This window comes from Vespa mandarinia, chromosome 8 (assembly GCF_050613455.1).
Source record: "Vespa mandarinia isolate Hongniang chromosome 8, ASM5061345v1, whole genome shotgun sequence".
Taxonomy (NCBI): domain Eukaryota; kingdom Metazoa; phylum Arthropoda; class Insecta; order Hymenoptera; family Vespidae; genus Vespa; species Vespa mandarinia.
In genome coordinates this window covers 173,843-201,635 of record NC_140817.1, presented here as the reverse complement: position 1 = coordinate 201,635, position 27,793 = coordinate 173,843, and the positions used below count along the sequence as shown (strand labels likewise).

General features: G+C 27.3%; 1 protein-coding gene and 2 pseudogenes across 1 annotated transcript; 2 read left to right on the top strand and 1 right to left on the bottom strand.

The window, feature by feature from the left end:
• The window catches only part of LOC146872801 (rab GTPase-activating protein 1-like), a 35,767-nt pseudogene that overhangs the window by 5,577 nt on the left and 2,397 nt on the right, over window positions 1-27,793 (bottom strand).
• LOC118450736 (rab GTPase-activating protein 1-like) lies at window positions 363-13,253 on the top strand (annotated as a pseudogene).
• LOC146872802 (small RNA 2'-O-methyltransferase-like) lies at window positions 14,539-16,187 on the top strand. The gene is made up of 4 exons (XM_085659106.1): window positions 14,539-14,673; window positions 14,861-15,108; window positions 15,182-15,364; window positions 15,500-16,187. The coding sequence occupies exons 1-4, from the start codon at window positions 14,539-14,541 to the stop codon at window positions 16,185-16,187; spliced, it is 1,254 nt and encodes a 417-aa protein (XP_085515232.1).

The following is a 27,793-nucleotide window of genomic DNA, read 5'->3' as shown; positions in this document are numbered from 1 at the left end:
GAAACTAAAAGGCAAAACAAACGCATGCAAACATAAAAATAGCAAGCGATAGCACACCAGACGCAAATCAGACAAACAAGTCGCAATACTATTCTCGTAGGTCAGAACCGATACACATAAACAATTATTAAAAGGAGAGTAAATATGAATATGAAGAGAAGACAGTGAAATATGTTCGATAGTATAGTTCCCTAAGAAATTATTTTAGAATACTAATATATTCAATCTATTTATCGGTTGAAGTATGATCAGCTATGTGAAATGTATGTACTTCGATGTATTCAAGTTGGAATCAGACACAAAATATATCATAGAAAAAACGCAACCCAGATGAAACAAAACGGATGTAATATGTAACTGTGATGATTCCAGACGTACTTAAGAAACAATTGAGGGGTAACCAAAAGGCAACTAAAACGGATACTGATACAACTAATACTGGCAAGTCCAGTCGCATAACAGATGCAAACTAAACGCAAACACATTCAAACGTGATGCAACCCTATTCTTATAGCTCCTACCTGAGATTTATAAATAATAATTAATAGGAAAGTAAACAAGAGAAAGTAGGGATAACTACGAAGTAGGTGCGTTAGAAAAATTTTCTGAAAAATTGTTTAGGAATTCTACTATATCCTATATATTTATCTGTTTAAATATGATTAGTAGTTTAATATATACGTACTATTATATCTTCGAGTTGGAATCAGATTCAATAAATATTCTTAAAATAAAGCAACCTAGATGCAATCGGACACAGCCATTTGGATGTAGAATGCAAATATAACTTTAGCACACGCTAATACGAAGCAAATAATACATAACTATAAGCAACTGAAATTCATGCAGATACAAATATAGTAAGCTATCGCAGAACAGATGCAAATCAGACGCACACATGTTGCAATCATTTTTTCAACGGTTCTACTGGAGAATACGGTACTACTCTGGTACAATCGGAAGTAAAATGTAACTATGAAGCTTAGAGACGCAATTAAGAACTCACTAAGAAGTAACTGAAGGACACCAGAAACGCAATCAGACAAAACTACAACAAACGAAACAAAACCAGACGTAAATCAGACGCAAAGAATTCGTTACCCTATTCACAATGGTCCTATCCGATATTTAAATACAATAATAAACAGGTCAGTAAACATGAATGATAAAGAAGTACGTACGAAAGTGTTTTCTAAGAAATATATTTAGAATTTTACTATACCCAATGTATTTGTTTGTTGAAATGTGATTAGAACATTTAACTGAACGTACATTGATATATTCGAACTAGAATCAGATTCAAAATATATTATAGAAAATGCCATGTAGTCCCAAATAAACAGATGTAAGATGTAACTGTGAGGATTGCAGACCCAAATGAGAAGCTAAGAGGTAACTAAAAGGAAGCAAACTCATGCAGACACAATTAATATGAGCAAACGCACCCCAGACGCAATCCAGACGCAAACTTAACTAACACAAAATCCGGACGAAAACGTACTACAGACACAATACAGACGTAGAAGTGACGTAACACTATTTTTAAAGGATTTATCCGAGACTAATAAACAATAATTAATAGGTGACAAATTAAAACTAATTAGGAATAACAACTAAATAAAAGAAATAAAAATGATTTAAAAGATATTATTTTAGAATTCTACCGTATTTAAACCATTTAGCTTTTGAAGAATGCATAGAAATTTTTGATGTATATCTTTTGATATATACGTGTTTGAATAAGACTCAAAATATAATCTTGAAATAATGCAACCTTGATGCGATTAAATGTTTGTAAGATGCAACTGCGATTTTTAGAGACGCAACTGAGACGCAACTAAAACGTAACAAACAATAACTGAAACTTATGCAGACAAATATAATACGAACAAGCGCACACAAGACGTAATTATGACTCAACCCTATTCTCAAAGTTCCTACCCGAGAAAAGTATATAGCAATTAATAGAGGAGAACATAAAAATAATTAGGTGTGACAAGGAAATAGTGCGATAGAGAAGTTTTCTAACAAATAATATTAGAATTCTACTATTTCCAATTTATTTATCTGTTGGAGTATTATCTGCATTGTAAAATGTTTCGACCTACATAAATGCGAATTGTAATTATATTCAAACTCTATTCTTAATAAAACGCAAACCCGACGCTAACCAGACGCAAATCTGACACAACCATATTTTAAATAGGTAATACCCGAGACTTATAATAATTATAAATAAGTTAATAAAAAAGCATAAAAAGGAATTACAATTATATGAGTGCGATAGAAAAGTTTTTTAGTAAATAATTTTAGAATTTCTTTATGTTCATTCTATTAATCAGTTGATGAAAGATGCAAAATATAAGTACTTGAATATGTTCGATCTGTAATCATTTTCAAGATATATACTAAACATAATTCCACCCTTGAGAAACTCTAATGAATCCCAGATGCATTTCTGAAGCAACTCTATCTCAACACTGATGGAATCCTGACGTATCCGAGACGCAGAACTAACAAAAACCAAGCGCAAACGATACCCAATTCTCAAAGTACTTCCCCGAGACATTTAAAAAATAATTAATTGAAGATAAATGAACAAATGCGCATGACAGGGAAATAAGTGCAATGGAATTCGTAAAGTAGAAGCAACCCTTTCCTCAAAAGTCCTACGTGAGAATAATAAATAATAATTAATAGGATAGTAAATATGGAGAGATTAGTTACATGGAGAAATTTTTTAAGAAATTAGTTTAGAATTCTACTAAAGCACATCTATTTATTTGTCGATTTTTGATTGGAAATGTAAATGTATGTGCTTCGATATATTCGAGTCGGTATGAAATTCAATGAAAAACTTACAATAACGCAACACAAATACAATTCGGACTCAACCAATCAAATGTAAAGGTTAACTATAACGGTAACATTCGCAACTAATGAGCAAGAAAAAGGTGACTAAAAGGGAACTGAAATGCACCCAGATATAATTATAGCAAGCAAACGCACACACCAGAAGAAACACAGAGACAGACCTGACGAATATCAGTGCAAACGTGACGCAATCCATTTCTCAAACGATCTGTCCGAGAATTATATTTAATAATTTATAAGCGAGTAGATGTGAAAAAAAATAAATTACAAGTAGAAATAGTAATGAAAACGAAATAAGTGCGATATAAAGGATTTCTAAGAAAATGTTTTAAATTTCCAATATATGAAAACTTTTATCTATTGAAGTATAATTAGCAATATAATACTTACATACATCGATGTATTCGAGTTAGAACATGATTCTATAATATTTCTGAAATACCGCAACTATGTATAGACTCTACAAATACAGACTCAACAAATTGTATGAGAGATGCAATTGTTACACTTATTGATGCTACGAACTAACTAGAAAATTAGAGATTGCTAGAAGGCATCTAAAACACATGAAAACACAACTGAAACAAGTGAACACACACCAGTCGCAGAAAAGACACAATACAGACGCAAATCTGAAGCAAATCAACTCCAAACGATACGCAACTCAGTTATCAAAGGTTCTACACGAGATATAAATAATTATTAATAGGAGAGCAAGTCCGAATAAATATGAATGACAACGAAACTAGTGCGATTGAAAAATTTTTTAAGAATTAATTAAGAATTTTACTATTTCGAATCTATAAATCTGTTGAAGTAAGATTAGAAATTTCAAATGAACGTACACAATATATTCGAATTTGAATCAGATTCAAAATATATTCTGGAAGCAACGCAACCCAGACTCAAATTATCTCATGTAAAATACTTCTATGACGCATACAGACGTAAGTAATACGTAATAAAGAGTTAACAAAATGGCAACTGGAACGCACGCAGACAAAATTATAACAAGCAATCGCTCTTTAGGCGCAAACCAGGCGAGATCCTGACTCAAACCATAGGTAAACCTAACGCAAAAGTGATGTAAACCTATTTTCGAAGTTCAGCCTGATATTTATAAGTAATAATTAATAAGATAGTAAATAAGAATGTAGGAATAACAAAGAAATAAGTGCGATAGAATAGAACTCTAAGATATTATTTTAGAATTCCACTATCTATTACATCTATATCTGCGACCTGTTTGTACGGTGAAGTTTGAAAATACGTGTAAAATATACGTTCTTACATATTTTTGAGATTAAATCAGTTTTTAAACTTATTTTTTAAATAATACAACACAGAAGCAAATCAGACTTAATCAATCGATTGTAAAATACAAAAGGAGGCTCACGGGTGCAACTAAAAAGAATCCAAGAGGTATGTAAAAGGCAACAGAAACGCATGCAGACAAAAATAAAGCAACATACCTGTCGCAAATCAGACGCACACATGTAGTAACCCTTTTTTCAAAAATCCCACCCAAAATTTACAAATTATAATTAATTGACGAGTAAGTATGTTAAAATAAGAAAGACAACAAAATAAGTAGGATAGAAAATTTATCTGAGGAATCATTTTGGAATTCTTCTATTTCCAATATATTTATATGATTAATTATGATTAACTATGTAAAATGTTCAAAGTATAAATGGATAGTATATAATAGAATTCTAAAATTATTTCTTAAAAGACATTTCTGTCGCATTTATTTTCTTGTCATTCATATTTACACTACTATTATTTAATACGTATAAGACCCTAGAAGTTCCTATGAAAACAGAGTTTGGTCACGTTTGCGTTTTGCTTGCGTCTGGATCGCTTCTAATTTGCGCCTAGATTGGATTTGACAGTACTATTTGTACCTGCATGCATATCAGTTATCTTCTGGTTACCTCTTAGTTGCTTTTTAGTTGCGTCTGAAAGTGTCACAGTTGCATTTTACATCCTACAGTTTGAGTTTCGATTGAATCTTTGTTGGATTATTTAAATAAAATTTTTTGAATAAGATTTCAAAACGAGATTTGAAATCATATTCAAAATAAATTCATGAAATAATGCAACGCATATGATCTGAAGTGATGTACAATTTTATCGCTAACAGAAGAAACAAAATAGTAAATAAAAGGCAATTGATGCGAATACGGAAGCGACTTGTACAAGCAAGCGAACACAAAAAGCAAGCCAAACGAAATTAGACGCAACCTTGTCGTAACCCTATTCTTAAAAATCCTACCTGCAATTTATAAATAATAATTAAATACTAGTAAATAAGTGTAAGTTGGAATGACAACATTATAAAAGATATAGATAAGTTTTCACAGGATTTATTTTAGAATTCTACTATACCCAACCTCTTTATCTGTAGAAGTATGATTAGCAGTGTAAAGTATAAGCTTTTTATATTTTTGTGCTAGGATCTGACTCAACATATATACTTAAAGTAACGCAATGCAGATGCAACCTAACAAATATAAATGCGACTATTATCTTTACAGAGGCAACTATGAAGTTACTAAGAAGTAAGAGAAAGGCAAGTAAAACGCATACAGGTACTACTTAAGCAAGCAAACAAATTCCAAAACAAAACGTTATTGTGAAAAAGACCTCAACTGAACGCTACAATATTCTCAAAAGTTTTCAAAAAGACTAATAAATAATAATAAATAGCAGAAAATATAAGTCAATATGTACGGTAGAAAGTTTGTCTTAGGAATTATAATAAAATCATAATATATCCAATCTATTTATGTATTTAAGTATGATAAGCAAAATGTACGTACATATATATGTCAGAGTTGGAATCACATACAGAAGATGTTCTCAAAATAATGCTACCAGGCGCAAGCCAGTCTCTGCCAATCGGATGAAAAATGTAATTGTGGCAAATACAGACGCAACAATGTAGTAACTAAGAGATAAGTAAAAGGCAACTGCAACGCATGCTGATACTAATAAATAAAGTAAACGCATACCAGAAGTAAACTTGATGCATTCTATACGCAAACGTGATGCAAACCTATACACAAAGATCCAACCCGATACAAATAAATAATCATTAATAGGATAATAATTTAATGTACATAAGAAGGACAACTAAATACGATCGATATAAAAATATTCATACGAATTATTTTAGAATTCTACTATATACAATTTATTAATATGTTGAAATATGATTAGGAAAATGTACGTAAATATATGAATGTGAGTTCGAACCAGATACAGAAGATATTCTTAAATTGATACAATACAGACGGAATTGCAACAAAGAAGCGACTGAGAAGAAACTGAAAGGTAAGTGTAACAAATCGAACACAACTAAAGCAGGCAGACGCACCCGAGACGCAAATCAGACGTAAACCTATTCTTGAATATTCTAACCGAAACTTATAAATAATTGTTAATAAAAGAGTAAATAAGTTTAAATACGAATGACAACGAAATAAATGCGATGATAAAGCTATCAAAGAAATTATTTTATTAATCTACTATACTTATTCTATTTACCTGTTTTTGTATAACCGGAAAAGTAAAATGTATGTATTTTGATATATTCAAGTTGGAATCCGATCCAAAATATAAGTCTCTCATTACGTAATGTATACATAAACAAGAGATATAAAATACAACTGTAAAGCTGAAAGACGCAACTAATAAGTGATGAAGAGTTTTCAAAATGGCAATTAGATAGCATGCAGACACAAGAAATTCGGTTAAACGTACAGCAGACGCAAATAAGAAGCAAACAAGATGCAACGCTACTCTCAGAGGTCCTATCCGAAAGTTATATATAATTATAAAAAGGAGAAAAAATGGGAATAAATTGAATAGGAAACGAAATAAGTGCTATAGAGAAGTTTTCTGAGGATTAATTTAGAAATCTACTATATCCAAACCTTTTATATGTTGAAATATAATTAGCAGTGTAACATGTTCGTATTTCGTTATATTCGGATTGTATTCTGATTCAAATGATGCTCGTAAAGCAACGTAACACATATTCAACCCTAAATCAACAAATCGAAGGTAAAATGCAACTATGACGATTCAAGGATCATCTAAGAAGCAACTAAAAGGTAACTAATATGAAACTGAAAGGCATGCAAACACAACTAAAGCTAGCAAACGCACGACAGACAGAAAATAGACACGAGAATGACGCTAATCTGATGTAAAATAAATGTAATCCTATTCAAAAGGATCGTACCCGAGACTTTTAAATAATAATTATTGAAAGGGTAAATAAGGATAAATAGGAATGATAACGAAATAGGTGCGATAGAAAAGTTTTCTAAGAATTTACTTTAGCATTCTACTATAATCAATTAACTTATACGTGGAAGTAGGCTCTGGTCCTCTTCTTTCCTTTATGTTTTTTTTTCTATTTACTCTTAACGCAATTATAAAAGATTCACTGTCACATCTTTATTGGGGAAATGATGGTCTGGCTTTAACGAAGGGTGTCTTATATCCTTTATGGAAAGCGTGTTGTCACGTATTGTTTTATTAAACACATACTACATTTCTTAGTATCTTTCGTATTGCTGGAATTAAACAAGAATAAAATATGTACTAATTACTGCATTTTTATTACAAGGTCTACGTGATTTTCTTCTCGATTGGAGAAATGTTCAGCAAACAGATTACACTTTCCTGAATATATTTTAAAAGCGACCATATCTAAATTTGTGATCGTAACTTCTTATATGTCGTGTGCTTAACTACGAATTGTTATATGAAAAGTGTTTATAATGGAGCAATCTACCAATTAGTTGAAATCATCGAGGACAGCACAAATACTTGTCAAGCTGGTGTCCATCGTACGAATATTTATCGTTGCTTGTCTATTCTCTGTACACCGCAAAAACGTTTGGAATATTATTCACCGTGCATACTCTCGATATATTCCTCGATAAACTTCGCGCCAATATTTTAATGTATGTAAATATCTAATATAACTTGAATTGAATACTATTTAATAAACGATTATTCACTGAAACCATGTAAGAACGAACAAATTTTAGCGAAGGTAAAAGCAGAACATATGATTAATAAAATATATATGATTATGCTGAACACTTTCAGATAAAAAGAAATGCAACGTAAATGAAAAATTAAATTATCAGTACTTATCGGCAAAAATTCGAGAGATGAATATTAAGAACAGCCGTTGACAGGGTCGAATGCTGAGTACAACTGAGAACGATGGAAGGTCATATTCATTCAATGTGGCAACAACCCGAGCGTCGAGCAGTCTCGTCTTCGCTTTTCGTTTCTCTTAACTTCGTCTTCTTCTCTCTTACACCGATTCTGAAAGTTTCATTATCTAATGTTGGTGAAAAAGTGATGGTCGTGCTGTGACAAAGGAAAACTTATTTCACTCAAGGCAAGCTCGGAGCCATGTTTTGTTTTAATTTTTTCCACCGTGGTCCTTTAACGAAATAATTTTTTATAAAACTAATAAGATGACGCAACTTTTCAGAGTATTTATCTAAGAAGTTATTTTAGAATTCTTTTGCGTTTAATCATATTTTAACTTAATGTAATATGATTAGATTTGTAAAATAAGAGTACTTTAATGTCTCTTAAGATATTAGAAGGAAAAATTATGAAAATGCGTAATGACATGCAACCATTGGCACGATAGTACTTGCATTGCATGATTTACAATTAGATTTCCCAAGAAATATCGACGTTGGTCTTACTACATGTATGGTGCTTTATATGGAGTTTCACGCGCTAACGCTGACTCAACTCTAAAATCCACCTACCGCGATATCGATGCTCGATACCTTTCTGATTCGGGTGCTTTCAATTTGCCCTACGAACAGAAAATGTAGTGGACCGCTCTTTCTGATAGCTGTCCGATATCCTCACCGGCAGATATAACGGATTATTAAGCATGACCGTTCGTGCTTTTCAAATTTCAGGCAATAAAAGTATAATCCTCGTTAGGATTTTTAAACACTTCCGCGATACTGACGTGTGTGTTAAAATAAAGCTGACTCTACTATAAAATTAGCGTTGGCGAGATAATCTAATCGAAAATTTCAAGGAAATAAAACGAAGTCCACGATAGATCCTTCAATCGCAGCCGAACGCCCAAGCGAAAGTTACAATAATATTGATTCTACTCCATAATAAGCTAATAATAAAACTGAAGATAATAATCACCATTTGTATTTGGAGACATAATAGGAGATGAACTTGAAGTATATTTTAGAGAATGTTGCGTATTTCTGAAAGGATCTTTAAACAATGCGAATAATATGATTCAAGACATTGGAAATAAGATAAATATCGTAGTTTTGAGTTGGTTAACAATTCGTGCCATTATGTCGTACCAAAATTCGCACAAGCAATCATTATTTAACACAATTTTCTTTTCCTAGATTTGCATTGAAACATTAATTCTAGTATTTTCCATCGTTTTAACATACTATGTATGAATTCTCATCGTGACTGTGATAGAATTACAAAATTCTCTTTGTCTCATCGTATTTATTTACCTCCAATGAATGTCGAATCGTACCCCATAATGTTTCATTATGTTTTTTTATGGACTTTTAAGCCTAAAATATTAAAATTCTGTCTAAATAATTAAGGAGCTATATTATCACTATGTTCGGGTAATAATATAAATAGAAACATTTTTCTTTGCCCTGTTTTCTTCCTCTTTTATTCACTTTTCTACATAATATTTCATTTAATTCTAGCCAATTGAGCGCAATGCATTATCTGGTTTTACAATGTAAATATAATATATAGAACACGTTCATTCCAGATATAAATATATAATTTAGTATTAGTGTCAAGACTATGGAATCAGTTGGTAGCAGCGATGAATAGGAATTCTTGAGTGAATAAAGTACAAAGAAGGTTACTTGCCAAACCGATGTTAAAAATTGTCAATAACAAAAATTTCGATGATCTGCAATGTAATCTTCATGAGGTATGAAAAGAGAGTTAATCATAGGAAAAATTACAAGATATATGATTGTATATTTAGTCATTCAAATGTCTGAAGGTGTTAAGGGAAGATCCAATAACGGTGTGTAGAGATTAAAATATAACTTATCCTGGTCCACAAACTGCTAAGAAAGTGGAGAGAGGAAATTTTATAAAGTTAGTTCCTGTATAAATGCTACAGAAATGCAAGACTTTATGAAACCAAATGATTTTAGAGAGGAGGAATGGTAGTATATGTATTTACTCTACGACTAAGTAGATTCAGTAGATTTGATATAAAAGTAAATTTAAACATTGCAAAAGAAAAATATGTTTGTTTTAGAATTAAACAGATTACAGTATGATCAACAAAAATGCATAGTTTTCAATCGTGTTACGTATCTGGGAGCTGCATCAATGAATGCACCAAAATCATAAAGTGAAATACAACGTAATATGAACATTTTAAATGCCGAACAATATCTTAAACAGGGTATTAAAATTTCAGTCTTTGTGCAAAGTAGATCCCAAGGAACTTTTTAGGATAAAAATTCGATATGCTAAAGATGAAAATTGAAGTGGAAGTTCTTTTTTTAATTACGATATAATAAAACGTACTTTACGATTGATTAAAATACATAATTATCTTGATTTGTCTAGTTTATACGATGTTGTCATTTAGCAAATAATTGTCCAATATGAAATACTATTAATTTCATTTTATACACGTAGAGAAAGTTTCGGACTTTGTCCCGCGTGCTTTGCTTTCAGATGGTCTCATTGTAAAAGCGTGGAAACTGCTATTTATCAATATCATGTTTTTAGATGTGATATACCAAGCACAATAAGTGTTATATTAAAATCAATTTCATTGCTTTTCTCGATTACCACACAGTCCATTATTAATTAATCATTTGTACGCAGGATGGACGAGAGTCAGATTCTTTTTTTAAATCCTTCCTCAGAACACAACGACCAATGACAAATTCATTAACAGTGTTTGACTATAATAATTATGACTCAGGCGATGAAACATTTAATTCTCATGTATTTATTCATGAAATTATCGTGGAAGTAAAGGAGGAAGTTGGCAAAAATGAAGTAGTACAGTTCCTAAGGATAGGAAGTATTTCAAAGGTTGGATTAATTTAGTAACGCATGATTGTTTGATTATACAACTAGTATCCAGTAAGCAACGGTGTATAATTATTGTAGATGAAACATTTATTGGTTTTCCTGATAACACTAGACGTGAGGTGAAACATAACAATATGCGTTAACTTGAAATGGTATGCATTATTAGTTAGACAATAAATTAATATAAAATTGATATAAATAATTATACGATATTAAAGCTATTTTTTTGCCTGTGTATCTACTAAATATTTTTAATAGACATGTATATCGTATTTATAATAGTTGTTATTGTTACATCAAGTCAGCACTGGCTCATCATTCCAGGATCGATTTTACCATATATGTGGCCAGGGAGATCCAGCTAACCCAGTTTTGGAAACTCTTAATATAGGGATATCAAGAGAGGGCAAAATATTCATTAAAATAGCAGTTGATTCAGTTATAAGAAGTACCAGGAAATTAGTTTGATTCGATTCTCCTGTTGAAGTATTTCCAAAAATGATAGATTTTGGTACTTTAATAAGAGATATTTAGTACAATAATTTTTCTTATCTCTAAAAACGTAAATTGCTTTTCACATCCAATAGTATTCTTATTATTACACAAATTATTAACATTATAAATTTATTAAGACTGACTTTTTTAATACAGATAATATCTGGCGATGGAATTTCATTACGACGTACAAGGTATAGAAACATCAGAAGAATTGGTTAGGAGCAGAAAAAATATTGCTCTTTAATGAGCTTCAACAATATGCGTCGTCACATTAAATCTCACGGTGAGAATAAATTCAGGTCTTTAATATATTATGATATACTATTCAGATTTTATTATAATATAATGTAATAAAATTTCTATAATGTCAATAATATATATTTTTATTTATGCACCCATAGATGGAAATGAACACATGTTATGCTGAACAGGAGAGGTATCGAAAGATTTTTCTGCAGTTGAATTGGCAAGCCGTGGAGATGTTGGGAAAAAAATGATAACAGTCCGATTTTTTAATATTACTAACAAAACAAGGAATTCATGGCACATAACGCATAGAGATATGTCAACTTTTAAGTAATTGATTCAATTCCCAAGAGATGATGTACAAATATAGAACAATGATTACTGTGTTTATCATATTATATTAATTTCCCACCATACTCCACCACTTTGCTTTTACCTTGTTAATGTGACATTATGTATGATATATAATGAAATGCGATATCGTTAAAGAAACGTATATGAAATACATTAACAGAAATGTTACTGTGAATGTGTTATATTGAGGAACATCAACGGAACTATTCCAGTACATGATTTTCTCAAAGGGACCGATGGTTTAGGCCAGGATTCTTTGAACAAAATACGTAAAGTTTATGCAGCATTTAAAGTAGAAGTTTCATATTGCCAAAGTTTTAATTCTTAAATTGCTAGTTTATTGTAATTTTTGAAAATAATTAATTGAAGCAACCTAAACATTTTTGCATCATACATATACCATTATATTATCGATTAATTTTAATGCTTGATATTATTTGACATTAATTAACAAAATTTGCGCATTTGCAAATGCCGGAAACAAGCATTTCGCATTCTGATAAGGTGAAAGTACAATTATAGTATACGAGATTAATCTAAAGACAGATATGATAATCTTAACATGTGATTTTATCAATTGAAACGTTAGATAGATAATAGTCAAATCATTTTCATACCCAATACCGTGCTATAAACATATTTTCTGTAATTATAGTATACTAATACTTTTCTCTCTTCATGACCAACTTTCCGAACTTTATAAACATTTCTGCATTCTTAGTGTTGAACCAGATATATTTGCAGCACAATGGTTATTGACTCTTTTTACAACATGATTTCCATTGTATCTTATATTCCACATTTTAAATGTTTTCCACTTTCAAGGACTCGACATTCTCTTCCATGTAACTCTATGCGCATTGTTTATAGTAAGTTGTTCTTCGCTTATACGTCTAGATAAAATTATCATTTTATTATTGCAAATATGATTTTCTTTTGTAATCTATTTACTGTTATCCAAAAAGGAGTTATTATAAATGGATTTTGAAAGAATTTTAAATTAGTTTAAAATACATTTACCTAATCGTTGCAGAAATGTAGAAATACCACGTTATCTAATGGAACTGGCCTATTCCGTTACATTAAAGAAATTGGAGACACACGAAGCAGAATTCATAATATTGAAATGTAACTTTATATATTATGCTTGAACGAATTAATTATGTATATAGATATTTTTGAATATTTCTACAACCCTTTCGAGCAATCAAACTTGTTTTACACATTACTACAAAGCCAATATCTGCCAGTATGTATGTCATCTCTGAAAATCTTGAATTGTCGTCGCAAATATTAACTAATACTCGAGTGACGAAGAACCGCGATAGAATCAACAAGTAATCACTTTGTACATTCTATATGTAAACAAGAAAGCCTTTCGTCTGGCCTTTAAAACAGTTTTCTTCTAATTGAAACAGTCTCGACAATTTGATACCATTATTATCTAGATGCATTGTCTCAATTCTTCCAAGAGACCAATAGAGAAGTGATAAATTGTCCTGTTTCAATAGTACAAATGTGCCTACTATTTTAAGATTTCCATTTCTAAATCTAAATATTTCATTAAGTTCACCCCGATGGATGTTTATGTCATAGGCTTTCGACGCATCGCGCGTATCTTTAATATTATTTGTACATTATATAATGATAAAATATAATGGATATTGTACAGTTTTTGAACTTTTACTGAGAATCCTAATTAATGTGTATAAGTGATGTTTTGTAACTTAAAATAGATTAATATATTGTCTATTAATTGGAATATTGGATCACAGTATTTCGAGTATAGTGAGTATAATCTCAGAATATAGAGTATGAACCGATTGTTCCCAATATCTAATACCTTTCGCATTCGTATTAAATAATATAGTCTTATTACCTATTAGCGACATCTCTATTACATATTATATAAGGTGTGTCCAAGCAAAATGTTTCCGATCAAAATATATTGCTTACCAGGGATAAACATTCATAACTTGGAACGTAAAGTGGATCATAAATCTTGAGCCTTCCCATGCAGCAGCAGTTTCAACGAAATATCATTTTGGACAGCTATACTTTAGTGATTATAACGGGGGTGGGATGGAAGATTTTTTGATTGGAGTGGAAGAAGATTAAAGTAAACGTTCGGCCAATCAGTGACGATGGTGCGATCGTTTCCTATATAGATGGCATTTCATACACGTCAGGTGGATGAAGCTTGTGAGCTCGCCACCGAAGAAGCATCATAGTAACTTGGCCGCCATCTGTTCAATCTATTCGACTAAATTTCGTCGTTGTTATTTGTGAACATCCTAATTGTAAATTTGTACTGAACAATATTCTAGTTTTATTTCTTATATTTTATCTCTTTGGAAAGTATATATATAATAGTATTGTAGGAAAGAAGCGAAAAATTTGGAAGTAGAGCGTACCGTATCGAATAAAATCTTAAACATGATGGATCCCTATACACTTCGAGATTACGACAAAGGAGATAAAATAAGATATTCTTTGCCAGCTTACATACAAAGGTATGAAGCAGTGATCGAAGTTCTTTGCAGTGATAAATACGGTGGCAAGATACAAAAGGTTCGGTATCACATTAATATTCTTTTTCATAGTTGTACATTTTATTTGTTTAACATTAATTCTGGTTCGTGTAGATCTCGAAAGATCTCAAAAGATCATCCTTTTATATAGATATTATGTAAATTCAATAAAATTTATCGTATTATACATTTTTTTCTAATTACCTGTTTCCATATTGTTCCTATAGATTATTGATTTTGGCTGTGGAAATCTTGACTTTTTGGATTCCCTAAAACGTATCTCCGATGTAAAAGAAATATTGTGCGTAGATATTGATAGATGTATTCTCGAAAATAACAAGCGCAAAGCCAAGCCGTTTGTTCATGATTTTGTACATTTAAGAAAAGGCCCACTTCAGATACACGTTTACGAAGGAAGCGTTTCTAGCAATGACAAAAAATTGCAAAAAGCCGATGCAGTGATATGTATGGAATTGTGAGTTATTACCAAAGATAATTATCTCTTGATAATATATTTGCAACGAATACTAATAATAGAAATTTTTTAGGATTGAACACTTAGATTCGAATGCATTAAAGGATTTTCCATTTAACATCTTTGGTTATATCAAACCAAAAGTAGCAATTGTAACAACGCCAAATGCAGAATGTAATGAATTATTTCCTCATTTCTCCGGACTCCAGCATCCAGAAAGAAAGATTGAATGGTCTAGAGAACAATTTCAGGCCTGGTATATTTTTTACACATTTTAGATTCTTGTATATATAAGTATACGTATATGTATAAATACACACATACGTACATACTTACATATATACGCGCACGTTAATATAGTTACTTTCTAATGAATTACATTCATTTGTAGGGTGGAGAATATAATTATAAGTTTTCCTGATTATCATGTATCGTTCCGTGGCATTTGTAATGGACCAGAAGGTACGGAACATCTAGGTGCTCGCACACAAATGGCCGTTTTTCATCGCAATAGCGACGAGAACTGTTCAGAATCATTAGGAATTGATAATATATATAAATTCGTAACTTCGCATAATTTTCCATTTATAATTGACAAACGTTCGGACACAGAAAAGATTTTAGACGAAGTTTTTTACCATCTTGAAGAGTCGCAAAATATGGATAATATACGAGGAGAAATGTCACTTGAATCTTTAGTATTGAACTTGAGGAAATTAAATATTACAATTGAATCACTGAAAACAATTCTGGAGGAAGCAGGATTGACCATAATTGATTACGAAGATGGTCCTGCTACATGTATTCCAGTGCAACCACGTACTATACGTGAAAGGCATAAAGATTATGAAATATGTTTGGGTTACGATGGATATATAGTGGATGAAATTAAGTGGGATTCTGATGACTGTGACGAAGAAGAAGAACAGAATGTTGTTATACCTGAGAGAAATTCTTCCCCAGAAAGTGACATTACTTATCTGTTTGATAGTGAAAATAATTCATCAAGTGATAATAATCTTTCTGACAGGGTAAACATCCCTGAATCTGTTGCTGATCCAATTAATTCCGTTTTATAATATAATTAAGTTTCGTCATCATTAATGGGATTAATTTTTATATGTTATCAGAAGGTGATACAGCCAATATTTCAAACGAAGTCAATAATACACTTATAAAGCGAACTGAAATGCTAAATATAACATTTGATTTCTACCATTCTGTAACAGTATTATTCTCTTCGACATAGCCTCAACAGCTCTTCGTTCATTTGTTTCAATTGAAATGCTCCTAAGGCGATGATACATCAACAGATAAAAACATGCTTTATCCATTATTGTTGATTAACAGTTTCATCCCTCATACACATTGAGAGATGAATCTGTTAATCTGGAAGGAGCAAGTAATAGAGAACTGAAGCAAGTAATTGTCGATTATTTATTATGATGATCATATTGTTGCAATGGATCTGCGTCAATTACAAATCAAACACAACACACAGATTCATCACGAATACTTAGAAATTCTAAAGAGATGAGTTCTAAACGCAAATCGTTAAGGCCTGAAAATATAAGCAACTACGATATATCAAAAACATTTCGATTGGGCGATAAACCGATGCTGCCAACTAATGGCGTAAGAAATATTAGTCGAAATTCTCTATAGGATTCTAATAATACTTAACGTCTCGAATCCATCAAGTATATCAACGATGTTCATTATATAACTGTCCGTTACAAAAAGTGATACAATTGAAGAGAACCATATAATTGAAAACGTACTTACAATAATGAGAATGATATAATAGAAAATATATCTTTGAATAAAATAATATGTATTTACTTCCCGTGTGCCGAAGAATATTGTGATATTATATGACAATCTTTTGAAGAAGAAAATTTAAAAGATATTCAATCTGAAAAATATTTAGTAAAGACCATTGACGGATGGAAGGATTATTCAATAAATTTCAATCCAGTTTGTTTAACATGTCTAGGTAGCATTATTGAAATATTACCAGATACTCCGGAGTCCTTAGATATTTCTCCAAATAGCTGGATATCAAAAATTATAGATACTGGCAATCCCTATTCGAATCACCGATAGGGACATCGAAATATGATTTATCTAGTATAGTGCATAATAAATTCGCCAAGGGTAGCTCACGCACCACGATTTGAAAATTTAGAACCGATGTTAATAGAAAATGTAGATCTTGCAAATAATAGTGATTTCATTAATGATATGAAATGAATGGAAAAATACATTTTGTAAGTCTGAAACTACATAACTTTTCAATTCCATTATTGCCTATCAATTAATTTCATTATTATCTTTGTCAATTAAACAATGTAATAATTTTATAGAAATATAATAAATGTTTATGTCATTATTTTTACAATAATCCTTCCATGTATTCCATACATTACAAAATTTATGGTCTGTTAAGAGTGCTTAATTAAAAAGTTCATTTTTATCAAAAATATGAAATTTATACCAATTATTTTGCTATAATATTACAATGTTCACAGTAATAAAATGAACGCTTATATACATGAATATGCATACGTATAACGTATGTATAAGTGCACGTAGTTAAGTAAAGATACACATATGTGTATATATATATATTTATATATATATACATATATATACACACACGCAAACACATACTATAAATATATATGTACATGGATATGTGTGTATGTGTATGTGACTTTGTTTGTTTGTGTATATTTATTTATACGTTTATTCATTTCTATATACTTAACAAATACCGTGATATAGATATATTTTCTGTAATTATAGTTTACTAATACTTTTCTCTCATCATGACCAACTTTCCGAACTTTATAAACATTTCTGCATTCTTGGTGTTGAACCAGATATATTTGCAGCACAATGGTTATTGCCTCTGTTTACAACATGATTTCCATTGTATCTTATATTCCACATTTTAAATGTTTTCCGCTTTCAAGGACTCGACATTCTCTTCCATGTAACTCTATGTGCATTGTTTATAGTAAGTTGTTCTTCGCTTATACGTCTAGATAAAATAATCATTTTATTGTTGCAAATACGATTTTCTTTTGTAATCTATTTACTGTTATCCAAAAAGGTGTTATTATAAATGGATTTTGAAAGAATTTTAAATTAGTTTAAAATACATTTACCTATTCGTTGCAGAAATGTAGAAATACCACGTTATCTAATGGAACTGGCCTATTCCGTTACATTAAAGAAATTGGAGACACACGAAGCAGAATTCATAATATTGAAATGTAACTTTATATATTATGCTTGAACGAATTAATTATGTATATAGATATTTTTGAATATTTCTACAACCCTTTCGAGCAATCATACTTGTTTTACACATTACTACAAAGCCAATATCTGCCAGTGTGTATTTCCTCTCTATAATGAATAAAGAATTGTTTATTGGATAGGTTTGACATGTACAAATAGTTTCTTTAACATTGCACTTAATTAATGAAGACAATTTTTCAAGAAACTTGTTAGACAAAATTTGTGACGTGATAAATATTAATTAATGACCCCCTACCAACGCATAGAATTAGAATATAAATTTAATGTTATATTTTTATTTTTCAAATATAACGTATAACGCATATAGCACGTAATCGTGTAATATCATATTAGATGTTATAGGAATTCTACTGATTCAATTGATATATTTTCTGTGCATGTGTGGGAGTTCATCCGTACGTTTATGTATGTCGGTGCGCGTAAGCATATATTGTACGCGGTTTAGCTAATGTATTAAAATGAATGTTATAGTTTTATTCACGTAATAATATATTTTTTGTATGAGATAAAAATTTTTATTTAAACTCTATCTATATCCTATAAATATATTTAAAAACAATTTATGTTACTTTATCTTCAATATTATTCTCTTGATTTAAGCTATTTAAATTATTCTATAAATTAATTAATAAAAAATTATTATATAAAGTAAAAAATATATAAATGTAAATAAATTTAATTATATAAATTTATTTAATATTAATAAATGAAATAAATGTTTAATAAACCTTTCCTTTATTCTATAAACAAATATATACTCTAAAATACTTTTATCAAAAATCTTATACATAGATAAAAATAACTTTATAGGATAAAATCTAATTTTTATATAAATTAAATTTAATTCTCATATCCTGGAAAAAAAATCTTTCTATAATTACTTAAAATAAATATATCAATAAATCTTAAATATCATCCTAAAATATAACCAATAATACAAATTTGTTAAATTATTAATTTTTCAAATAATCTTAAAATAAGTAAAGTAAAATTTATTAATTTAATTAAAAAATACCCAATTATTAAAGAATAAAAATATAAAACAATCAATGATACTCTTATTAACAATCTTTCTCTAACTATAGTAAAATAATTTATTTTATTTAAATAACTTAAATACACTAAAATAACTAATCGAACTCTATAAGAAACCGTAAGTAAAGTAGAAATTATTAATATTAATATTCTTAATATATTCATTTTACTTATTAAAAAAATTTCTATGATCAAATCCTTAGAATAATACCCAGAAAAAAAGGAAACTCACATAATGATAATAAAGAAACAAAAAATACAAGACAAACAAAAGGATAATATCTAATTGATCTCCCCATATAACGAATATCCTGATTATTTTTTATCTGATGAATTAAAATACCACTACATATAAATAATAAAGACTTAAATAATGCATTAATTACTAAATGTATAAAACCTAACTCTACTTCCCCTAATCTCGAAATCCTTGTTATCGAACCTAACTATCTTAAAGTAGATTATGCAATAATCTTTTTTAAATCATCCTCGAAATTAGCTATTAATCCAGATATCATTATTATACACCTAGAAATAAATAATATTAAACCTGTTAAATGATTATCAATTAAATAATTATTATAACGTATTAATAAATAAACGCCTGCTGTTACTAAAGTTGATGAATGAACCAAAGAAGATACAAGGGTAGGAGCAGCTATAGCCGAAGGTAATCAAGAAGAAAGTGGTAACTGAGCTTTCTTAGTAAATGCTCTTAACATTATTAATAAAGAAAAAAAGAATTAAATCTATAAAAAATTCTATTTTATGATCCTAAAATAACTATTAAACTAATTATCATCAAAATACCAACATCATCAATTCGATTCAATAAAACAGTAATCATCCCAGAAGTAAATGACTTTCAATTATGATAATAAATTACCAAACAATAAGAAATTAATCCTAACCCATCTCATCCTAACAATAAACCTATAATATTAGGACAAATAATTAATGATAATATTCTTAAAACAAATATAATTACTAATATAAAAAATCGATTAATATTCTTATCTCCCTCTATATATCTTAATCTATATAATATTATAAACCTAAAAATTATTATAATTAAGCTAAAAAATATTATAGACACCCAGTCTACATAAAAAATAATTTCCATATTTATCGAATTAACTCTTATAAATACTCATTCTATCAATTACCTTATTTTTATTAACAAAAAAATCATAGATAAAACTATAAATTCTAATTTCAAAAAGAAATATTTATTACTAATATAATTTAAAATACCTTCTATATATCTTTAGATCCACACTCTAATATTTTAATTAAACTATTTAAATTCTAATAAAATTATATCATAAATATTCTTATTCATAAAAATAAAAAATTTAAAGGAACTCAATGTAAAATTAATATAAAGTAATCCTTTTCAAATACATTTTTATAATTTATTTGTAAAATTTGTCTTTCACCGTGTTGTCTTATACTAAATAAATATAAAGAATATGCAGCACTCAAAAAACATATAATTATTAATAATATTCTAACTCTAACTCTTCACCTTATCAACCTTATTAATAAAAAAATCTCTCTAATTAAATTTAATCTGATTGGGGCTGATAAATTTGAAGAACATATTAAGAATCAAAATAAACATAATGATGGGTAAATACTTATTGAACCCTTATTTAAATAAATTAACCTTCTACCAAAACATTCATAATTAACATTCACAATATAAAATAACCCTGATGAACATAATCCATGAGCTAACATTATTATTAATCCTACAATTAATCCAATTTTAGTTAAAGTAACTATCCCACTAATTAGTAATCTTATATGAACAACAGATGAATAAGAAACTAATATTTTTATATCAACTTGAATTAAACACAATAACCTTATTAAAATACCTCCAATAACCCCTAAAGTAATAATTATATACCTATATTTCACTATATTTAAATTAAAAATTTGAATTATCCGCAACATTCCATATCTGCCTAATTTTAACAATACACCAGCTAAAATTATCGAACCATAGACTGGAACTTCAACATGAGCCTTAGGTAACCAAATATGAAAAAAAATATAGGTAATTTTACTATAAACCCCAATAAACATAAAAAAATATAATACCGTCTAACTTTAAATTTAAAAAGATCAATATTAAAATTATTAATCTTTTATAATAAGAAAATAATAATATTAGTAACCATAAAGAAGGTATAAAAGAAACTACTGTATATATTAATATATATGGCTGATTCATAACGCTCATATGAATATCCCCCATATAAAATTAAAAAAAAAATTGGTAAAAGCCTAGCTTCAAATATTAAATAAAATACCAATAAATTTAAAGAAAAAAAACATAAAATTAAAAAAATTATTAAAGCCAAAATTATAAATTCTATTAATTTTGTTATATTAATTATTAATATACATCCTCTAATCTTATATATTAGTAATCTTAAAATTACTAATATATAAGAATAATAATCTAAAAAAAATATACCCCCAATTCATATATTTCTAGAGAAATATAATATTATAATTAATATATAACTTGAAAAATAAAATATAATAATTGATTTTCTAAATTTTCTAAATTTAAATTTAAATAACCTTATTCTAAATACTAACCTTAAAATTAATTTTATCATATTAAATTAAAATTTTTAAAATACTCATTTCCTTTAAAACGAACAATTATAACAATTACAGAAATACCTAAAATTCCTTCTATTACAAATATAACCATAAAAATTAGTAAGTAAAAGTCTCTTTTTAAATACATTAATATTATAAAAATAATAAATAATCTAATAATAACAATAAATTCAATACAAACTAAAACTATTAGCACATGATCATAATATTTTCATATCAAAATTAATCTCATTAAAAATAAAATTAACCCAAATATATAATTTAATAATATCTTATCTCAAATCATCTATACGTACAATACTCTAAATTAAATCTAAATTAATAACTTTTATTTAGCTTAATAGTTTAATAAAACATAAATTTTGTAAATTTAAATTAAATACATAATTATTTTTAAGTTTAAAATATCAAAAAAAATAGATAACCTCTATATCTTTAATTTCCTAAAATTAAAATTTTTTTTAAAACTATTTTTTGTTTATTATTTTAATTTATAACTCTTAATGTTGAAATCAATTATTAACTCTATTTGTCTCATAATACTACTCATTTTAATATATTTTATTTTACATCCAAATTTATATATCATTTAATCAATAATTTTATTAATATTATTTACAGTTAGGACTTGTCTTTCTATCAGAATATTTTATACTTTTTCATTATATTCATTTTTAATTTTCTTAATAATCATTGGGGGGCTAATAATTTTATTTATAATATTCCTTAGACTTATTTCAAATCAATATATATCTTCAAAATGAAAGACATTATTCTTACCAATATCTATTTTTATATCTGTCTTAATTATAATTCTTTCTTATAGGTCTTCATTAATAAATTTAAACCCATATTTTATTAATCTATCAATTAATGGTGTATTAATCAGTCACCCATTTATAAACTTAAATCACTTAATAGAATTCCCATTTAATATTTATATTATTACTCTAATATTTTTTTAACTATTTAATCTTATTCTAATTACAAAAATCTGCATCATTAATTCTAAACCTTTACGAATAATTAAAAAATAACTTAATGAATGAATCATTTATACATAAAAATACTTTATTAAAAATTATCATAAATTCTCTTATTAATTTATCTACACTTATTAATATTAATTACTGATGGAATTTAAGATCTTTACTTGGCCTATCCCTATCAATTCAATTAATTTCTGGAATCTTCTTATTTATACACTATTGCCCTTCGACTGATATAGCTTTTAACAGAGTTATCCTAATTATACAAGACATAAATTATGGATGAATTATGCGAATTCTTCATAGTAATGGAGCTTCAATTTTTTTTATTTGTATATATATTCACATTGGTCGAATACTATCAATCTTTTAATCTTATAAAAACATGAATTATTGGAATTATTATTCTCCTTCTAACAATAATAACTGCATTCTTAGGATATGTTCTCCCTTGAGGACAAATATCTTTTTGAGGAGCTCCTGTTATTACAAATCTTCTATCAGCAATTCCATACATTGGACAAACTCTTGTTGAATGAATCTGGGGAGGATTTGCTGTTGATTCACCAACACTTAATCGATTTTATTCATTCCACTTTATTTTACCATTTATTATTCTATTTATAGTAATTATTCATCTAATATTCTTACATGAAAGAGGCTCTTCTAACCCTATAGGAATTAATAGTGATATATATAAAATTCTATTCTATAAAAATTTCTCTTTAAAAGACTTAATCACTTTTATTATTTTAATAATTATACTTTTTTCATTCATATTTCAATACCACTTCCTCCTAAGAGACCCAGATAATTTTATTAAAGCAAACCCAATAATTACACCAATTCATATTAAACCTGAATGATACTTCTTATTTGCTTACGCAATCCTACGAGGTATCCCTAATAAATTAGGAGGAGTAATTGCTTTATTATCAGCAATCTTAATTTTATTAATTCTCCCTTTCATTAGATCCTCTAAAAAATTTAATCTTAAATTTAACCCCCATTATCAAATTAATTTTTGAATACTTTTCTCAACATTTTATATACTAACTTGATTAGGGGGCCAAGAAATTGAAACACCCTTCATTGAACTAACACAATTATACTCAATCTTATATTTTATAATATTTATTAATATAAATTGATTCAATAAAATTTGATTTACATTATTATTAAATAAATAATATTTGCTAGTTAATAAGCAATTATGCATATATTTTGAAAATATAATTATAGAAATTAAAATTTTCTATTAACTTTTTATTATATATAAATCTCCTAATAATTTATTTAATTAAATTCTAAATTTAATACACTAATCTGTCAATATAATATTTTTCATAAATTAAAAGTAACTACCTATTAAATTTATAAAATTATTTAGATACTAAATAAAATATTAAATTTAATAAATTTTATATATTTAAAAAATTAAAAAATTTATCAATACAAATACCTTACATTTTAATTTAATATATAATTTATTTTTCTTTTTACATTAAATAATTTTATGTATAATATTTTCATATTAATAACCATACACTTAATTAAAGTAATTCATCCTCTCATTATTTATTTTTAATTTACATAAATAATTATACATTCATATTTAATAATATTTTTACACAAACTAAAAATAATTATTTTATTTATCCACTACATTAAAATATTAAGCTCTTAAAATATAAATTAAAAATTTAAATTACACTCTACTTCACTTTAATTAATATACATTATTTTTATTTTTATATTATAATAATTTTATATAAAACATATTATAATATTATATTTCATACCTTTTATTTTCTATATATAATTACCTAAAATAACTACACTAAATTTTTAATAATAATTTTTATTTATTTAAATAAATTAATACCATAAATTTTTTATTAATATATCAAATATAAATAATATTTAAAAATAAATACTAAAAATAAATTTAATATAATTAACCTTAAAATATAATATCAACAAAAATATATTAAATTATCATATCGTATTCGAGGTAAACACCCTCGAATTCAAATTATTAAAATTATAAACATTAAAACTAAAAAAACTCTTTTTAAATTAAATATTATATATCCAAAAAATATTAATATAAATAAAATACCTAAAATTATAATTATTATATATTCTCCTAAAAAAATCAATTTAAATCTACCATTTATATATTCAATATTAAACCCAGAAACTAATTCTGATTCTCCCTCAATAAAATCAAAAGGTATCCGGTTTAACTCAGCTACTATACTAAAAAATAATATAATACAAACTATAAAATTTACATATCAAAATTTTAAAATTTTCTCCTGAAACTTTAAAAAATCAATCAACTTAAATCTTTCAAGATAAAAAAGTATAACAAAAAAAATTAAAAATATTGAAACTTCATAAGATAAAGATTGTGCAACAGATTGTGCAACACATTTTACATTTTCTTTAACAAATAACTTAATTGAATCTCTAAATGACTGAAAAATATCTAAAATTAAAACTTTATTAGGACCTTTCTGATCCTGAATATACCCTAAAAATTTACGCTCTAATAATACAAAAAATGCAACTCCTACGAAAATATCAATTGTTATAAAAAATAATATTATAAAAATAAAAAATACGTCTTTTATAAAAATTTAATACCCCAAATATTTTATAAAACTATTGATTTCATAAACATTTCTATATTAATTCTATTTATAATTATACTATTTATATAATTTAATAATTTTAATATCCTACCTTAATATTATAAATAATTAACTTAATTTTATTCATTAAAATTAATTTTCTATATTTAATTTTATAATAAAATATTTAATATTTTAAGTCCTTTCGTAAAATAAAATATATTTTTTTTATAAATAGAAACCGATCTGGCTTTTACCGATCTGAACTCAAATCATGTATGATTTTAATAGTCGAACAGTCTAAAAATTTAAATTTCTCCATTTAATTTTTATCATAATATGTACACGGATATGTGTGTATGTGTGTGTGACTGTGTTCGCGTTTGTTTGTTTGTATATATTTATTTATTCGTTTATTCATTTATATATATCTAAGGAGGAATAGATTTCCATCCATTCTGCGAAAGTATCATGTAAATTGAAACAAACCTTATATTATTCTTATGAATTTAATCATCGTGCCTATTTTCAGAGTGAGGTTAATTCGATTTTTCAAAATATTTGCTTTATCTTTTAATATACTGGGCGAATTTATTATGCATGATCTACATTTGTGACATCTTGATACATTAGCGTGTAGAATGTGTCTTATGCTTTATTACGATTTCTACATTTACCAAATTAAATAGTATTTGAAAAACATTATGGACACGTAATTCAATTAATGTTGCTTTTGCACCTTTATAGTCATCTTCCAAACGTTGACAAATTCATTTACAAAAGATTCATCATTACTCAAATGTACTTAATCATTTTGTAAAACGATTAATTCAATATTAGTATTTAGCAATATTAATATTACTACGACAACACTTGGAATCGGCTCATTTTACGTCACTTTCCAGGATTTCTTTAAATTGAGCAGCCCCTTCATATAAATTCTGCCTTTCTTCTTCATTTTTTGCAACTATATCTTTCAGTTGTGCCACATCATTATTGCATTCATCTGCATTTTCTTGGCTCTTTGAATGAAAATAATTTACGTAATTTTTATTTTTTTTATCTATGTAGTGTCTATGATTCTCCTCTATATATAATATTTTAAGATAATATTCTTGAAACTGAGATAAAACTTTTTCAACATTATCTATATAATTATAATAAATAATATAGAAAGTTATTATGAATTATTGTAGAACTTATTTTTGAAAAATTACATTCATTACCGATATTCAATCGATTACAATAAAGCATCTTAACGCTGATGCAATTGAATAGCAATATCATTAGTCTACATTATAGGGGCATTATTGATTCTTAATTTTATCAAGGCTCATGCGGAGAAAGATTAGATTAGATTATGTAACGCTACCCATATATTTCCACTTCTTCCTTTCTATCTCCATAATCCCATATTTAAAATTAATAATATTCAGTTAATTATATTTTTTTAAGGGATATAATAAAAGGAATATTATGGACGTAATTTAAAATAATTTTGCAACAAATCAGCTAGTAAAGTGTTTATGATTTAATATAAGCATAAACTTTCATGCAGCTATTTGTGTAGTAAATTAAAGCTTTCATATCTTAATTGTAGGATAACAAGGATGATAGAAGTAAACAAAATACTAAAACGATAATTTATTTTTCAGTTATGATAAATAATTTATAATATGATAAATAATACATAAATATGAAGCAGTAGTAATCCTACGTCAAAATATTAACAATGATATGTATGTAAAAAGTATAAGCACGCAAAATGAAACATTATAATATAAGCAAATATTCAACATACAAGAAAGATGTCTTTCCCAAAACCAAACTTGCTATAACACCATGTGCATTAACTGGAAATTTAGATGTATATATAAAGTATGGATAATAAAATTATATAATATTTATTGAGGAGCACAACGATATACATTGATAATGGCAAAACATTTGATTTTGCAAAGTAAGGTTAAAAAAGCATTTCCAAAATCTGCTTTTTTAGAAATTATATATAAAGTTTACTTTTTATACTTAACATACATTGATGTTGAA